Source organism: Nematocida minor (assembly GCF_024244105.1).
Source record: "Nematocida minor strain JUm1510 chromosome Unknown 7747, whole genome shotgun sequence".
NCBI lineage: Eukaryota > Fungi > Microsporidia > Nematocida > Nematocida minor.
In genome coordinates, this window is record NW_026250321.1 from 1 (window position 1) to 4134 (window position 4134).

A 4134-nucleotide genomic window follows, 5' to 3' on the forward strand; every position below is an offset into this window, starting at 1 on the left:
AGTTCATCAGGTAATCAGATGAATAATCAGCCAGTTGATCAAAATAACAATACAATGGGAAATAATCAGACAGGAAATGGCCAAAATAAAAACCAAGATACAACAGATATGAACAATAACCAAATGAACAGCCAGCCAGCTGGGCAGTCAGGAAGTAAAAGCACTGAGTCTAACAACATAATCATAGAGTACAATGAAGACGGTAAAAATAACATTGACTTTGTAATTCCCAGCAACCCAAATACCTCTTCCTCTCCTGATATAAACAACAGCACCCAGCCAAATACCACGCCCGTATCCATAGACTCTGGAGAGTTCAAGAACAATCTTTCTTCGCACAAACTGCAAAATGCAAATAGCAACTCGATCTTGTCATCAGATAAAATGCTCAGCCCATCAATGGCTGCACCAACTGCAAAGCCTGCAGCACCCAAGGGCGCACCTTCCACTGGGGGAACTAAGCCTGCTAGCACACCCGCCAGCACAGGAGCGCCCTCTAGCTCGTCCTCTAGCGCAGGCAAAGGAACATTTAAGCTGACAACTGATCAGATCAAACAAACCGTGGCAGCATGCAACTACGGCGCTAACTACAAACCTGATTTTGCAGCTGAATTAGTAAACCAGATAAACAACGCAAAATGGGACAGCAATGAGACGAGTATGTTCCTGGCTCAGATATACCACGAGTCAGCGGGATTGAGTCTACTGGTTGAACAAGCATGCGTATCTTCGCCATGCACTAACTACGATAATGCAGATAAGTCTAACGGCACTGTGGTTGGTGCTCCGGGAAAGCACTATTTCGGAAGAGGATACATACAGCTCACATGGCCATCTAACTACAAGGATGCCAGCAATGCGATCTACAAGGATGACAGACTGTACACCAATCCTGATCAGGTAGCTACGGATAAGAGCGTTGCAGCGGCTACGAGTATATGGTACTGGAACACAAAGGTAATGACGTCAAAGTCACCACTGAGCAACTTTGGAGAGACAACAAAGGCGATCAATGGAGCCATTGAGTGCGGTAAGGGTCCCAATGCAGCAGCTAAGAACAGATGGACCAACTACCAGGCGATTGCCAAGATATTGGGTGTTACTCAGCTGGCATCAGAGAATGGCTGCTACTAATAAAATGCACCTATTGAGTAAATAATTTTCATTCTACTTTTATCTGATGTTTATTTGCATTGCGTGGTAAAATTACAAATAAAAATAACGGAAAAAATAAAAATAGGAAGTAAAGTAGAACAAGATAAAGATGCTCAGTGGAAATATGAGCCAAGAAGCAAGAATAATAAGATGCAGCCACTAGGAGCAAAGACAATTTACTATTTACCAATAAGCTGCTATTGACTGCTATTCTCCAGTGCTGCTGTGAATATGTGAATGTGTTTGTCTCTAAGTGCATATTTTAATGATTTATTTTATCCTAAATGTTTTGTTTGTTTGTCTCTTCTTTTTCTTCTTTTCTATCTATACTTTCTACGCTCTGGTCCATTGACGATCCTTTTTTCATTCTTCTGATTTTTCTTATGATGTCTCTGTTCTTTATGAAGTCGCAGCACGTGAGCTCTTTGTTGTGTCTTTTGTTCAGTTCCCCGTACACCCACTTGATGCTGTCTTTACACACTCCCGTCTGCAAAGATATGTTCTCAAAGCATCCTTCGCTCGGGACAAAGTGTCTTTTGTGTATGACGTATCTCAGTATGCAGTTCGACCAGTAGGTAAAGTATGCTCTTTCTCCATCTGCTGAAAGCGGCTGTTCGGGCCCTGCGGTGTACGGGGGCTGCGTTGTTTTTCTCGTTAGATAGTAGCTGAAATCGATCAAAAACGAGCCAAGCCCCAGCCTTCTGTACGGGGGGAATACGACAATGCATGAAAGATTGTTCCTTCCCTCTCCTCTTTCCTTGGAAAAGTATCCCTGCATCACAAAGTCTCCGTCTTTTATCTCTCCAATGATGTAGAAAAGAAACGGCTCGACATCGTAGTAAAGTGTCTTGTGGTCCAGAAACATTTTAGCCAGCAGACAAAGACTCTGGCAGTATTTCTGCTCTTTTTCTCCTTCTACCTCGAATACAGCCACTCTTTCTGCGTCTAGGTACAGCAGTCTGCCTGGGGGATAGATCGAGCTGCATTTGATTTTGTGTCTCTCCAGCATGTATTTAGTGGGAAAGTAGTCCAGACACCCGTGGCATATGTGGAGAGTGTGGTACTTGGCGTACTCCTCGGGGTATGGGGAAGAGAACAGGGGAGACATTTCAACCTCTCCCAGGAACACTGTTTTTATTCCTTCTGTGCTTTTTGATCTTGGGCTATTTTTTTTTACAATTTCTGATATTCTTCTGGCCATTTCCTTGCTCGCATCTTCGGAGTATCTTTCGAGCGCAGGAATCTCTGGGCCCAGCAGAGCCTCAAAGGATGTTTTGCTGTGCAGCTCTGTGCATTTTATGCAGTGCTCTTCTCCTGTTGGCTCTACTGTGTTTATTTTACAGTTATTTTTTTGGTGCTCTTTTGTCTCTTTTTTCTCCTTTATCTCTGCGGAGTGCTCAGAGTGGCAGTGATATCCGCACAGCTTGCAGCGCTCTGGCTCATTTTCTGTCTGCGTATAGCAGATATAGCACACTTTGCACAGGGGGCACAGCATCACCGAGCTTTCTTCTCCTGTTAGCTCTACTTTCCTGCTCAAATCATCGCCCAACTCTATTTCATTCGCACATCTGCTACATTTCATAGAATTTTTCGTAAAAAAACAATGAAAAAAAGACAAACCCACTACAAAGAAAGAGGACAGCTGGAGGAGAGAAGGGGCCTGGGTGTCCTAGAGAAAAAAAGACACTTTCTGGCGAGGAGCAGGCTAGCAAGAGAAAGAGAAGAGAAAATACAAACAATAAAAAAGCTGGCAAGTGAAGCCAATCCAGACGAGTTCCAGTACTTCATGTACAAGTACAAGAGAGATGGCGTGCGGCTGCTAAAAAAAGACACACTCGCAGAGAGCAAGCCTTTTGAGCTGCTTCCAGAAGAAGCCCCTCTAGAAAAAAAGGAAGAGAAAGCAGTTTCGCAGAGAGTCGTATTCACAGACTAATCGCGTATTATAGACAGAACAGCAGATGGACATATTGGGTAAAATTATTGATAGAATAAAAAGATAAATGGCTAACCAGTGCTGCTTGTATTTCTCTTAACTTTGGCTAATGCTGATAATTGTAAGCCTGTGATTTGTGCTGATGCTCTTGGACCATTCTCGAATAGAAGATGGGATTATTTAAAAATGAGAAATACAAAAATCATTTCAGCGCTCTTAATTATTTACACTTTAGCGGCTGTTTTAGACAATGCAAGCTTGCTTTCTATTTGCATTTATTCTGGCATTCTTATCCTTTAATGGACAAAATAAAAATAAAATATGTACTTAGGATAATATGGACATTTTTAATTCATGTTGCAGAAGACTATGTGTAAGTAATTTTAGTAATTTTATTTTAGTAACAGCAGTAATAGATAATAGCTGATAGAAGTATGGCAGTAACAAAATGCATCTTGATAGAGTTTCTCATAGAAAGAGAGAAGTAAGAGATAAAAAGTATCGAAGAAGAATAATCAGTTTTACAAAGTATCAGTACCAAAATAGCCAGGAAATGAAAGTGTCTCTTTCAGAGAACATGAAAATTTAGAATATTTACTATTTATTCAGCTTTTTATTCTTAAACAGTTTTTTGGGCTTTATTTCGGCTGATTATATCCTCCAGACTCTTCTTTGCAGTTTCAACTCTTTTTTGGCCGTTTAATATTTTCAAGTCTCTCCTTTTGAATGGATCTTCGTATTCTGGTTCTTTTTCTTGTTTTTCTACTTTTCCTATTGCTTTACTAACTATCTCTTTGCCCTGCAGTTCTTCAAGTTCTTTCTTTATTTCCTCTTTCATTTTCTTGAGCATAGTTTTGTTCATGTCCTTTTTCTCTTCAGCTATTTCTTTCTCCTTTTCTTTTATTTCTATTTCACTTTTGCTAATATTTTCAGCGAGCTCACTGAGCTTATTCTTCTTTGATGCTTCCTCTTCTTTTTCTTCTTTTAGCTTATTCTCCTGCTCTTTTTTCTTTAGCTCTTCCTGTTCTTTTTTAGCCTGGTCTTCT

The 4134-nt window shown here is 40.6% G+C and overlaps 4 protein-coding genes across 4 annotated transcripts; 2 read left to right on the forward strand and 2 right to left on the reverse strand.

Moving 5' to 3' along the window:
* NEMIN01_2457 (uncharacterized protein) lies at positions 1 to 1134 on the forward strand (the record flags this gene model as incomplete). Its single annotated transcript, XM_051478399.1, has 1 exon — positions 1 to 1134. A coding segment is annotated over one exon (1134 nt), but the record flags the coding sequence as incomplete, so codon positions are not given.
* Positions 1135 to 1435: 301 nt separating this feature from the next.
* Positions 1436 to 2737, reverse strand: NEMIN01_2458 (histone acetyltransferase MYST2; the record flags this gene model as incomplete). The annotated part of the gene is made up of 1 exon (XM_051478400.1): positions 1436 to 2737. One exon carries the CDS (start codon positions 2735 to 2737, stop codon positions 1436 to 1438), a length of 1302 nt encoding a protein of 433 aa, XP_051334360.1.
* A 21-nt stretch (positions 2738 to 2758) lies between these two features.
* Positions 2759 to 3088, forward strand: NEMIN01_2459 (U3 small nucleolar RNA-associated protein 11; the record flags this gene model as incomplete). Its single annotated transcript, XM_051478401.1, has 1 exon — positions 2759 to 3088. The coding sequence occupies one exon, from the start codon at positions 2759 to 2761 to the stop codon at positions 3086 to 3088; it is 330 nt and encodes a 109-aa protein (XP_051334361.1).
* A 619-nt stretch (positions 3089 to 3707) lies between these two features.
* NEMIN01_2460 (uncharacterized protein) lies at positions 3708 to 4134 on the reverse strand (the record flags this gene model as incomplete). The annotated part of the gene is made up of 1 exon (XM_051478402.1): positions 3708 to 4134. A coding segment is annotated over one exon (427 nt), but the record flags the coding sequence as incomplete, so codon positions are not given.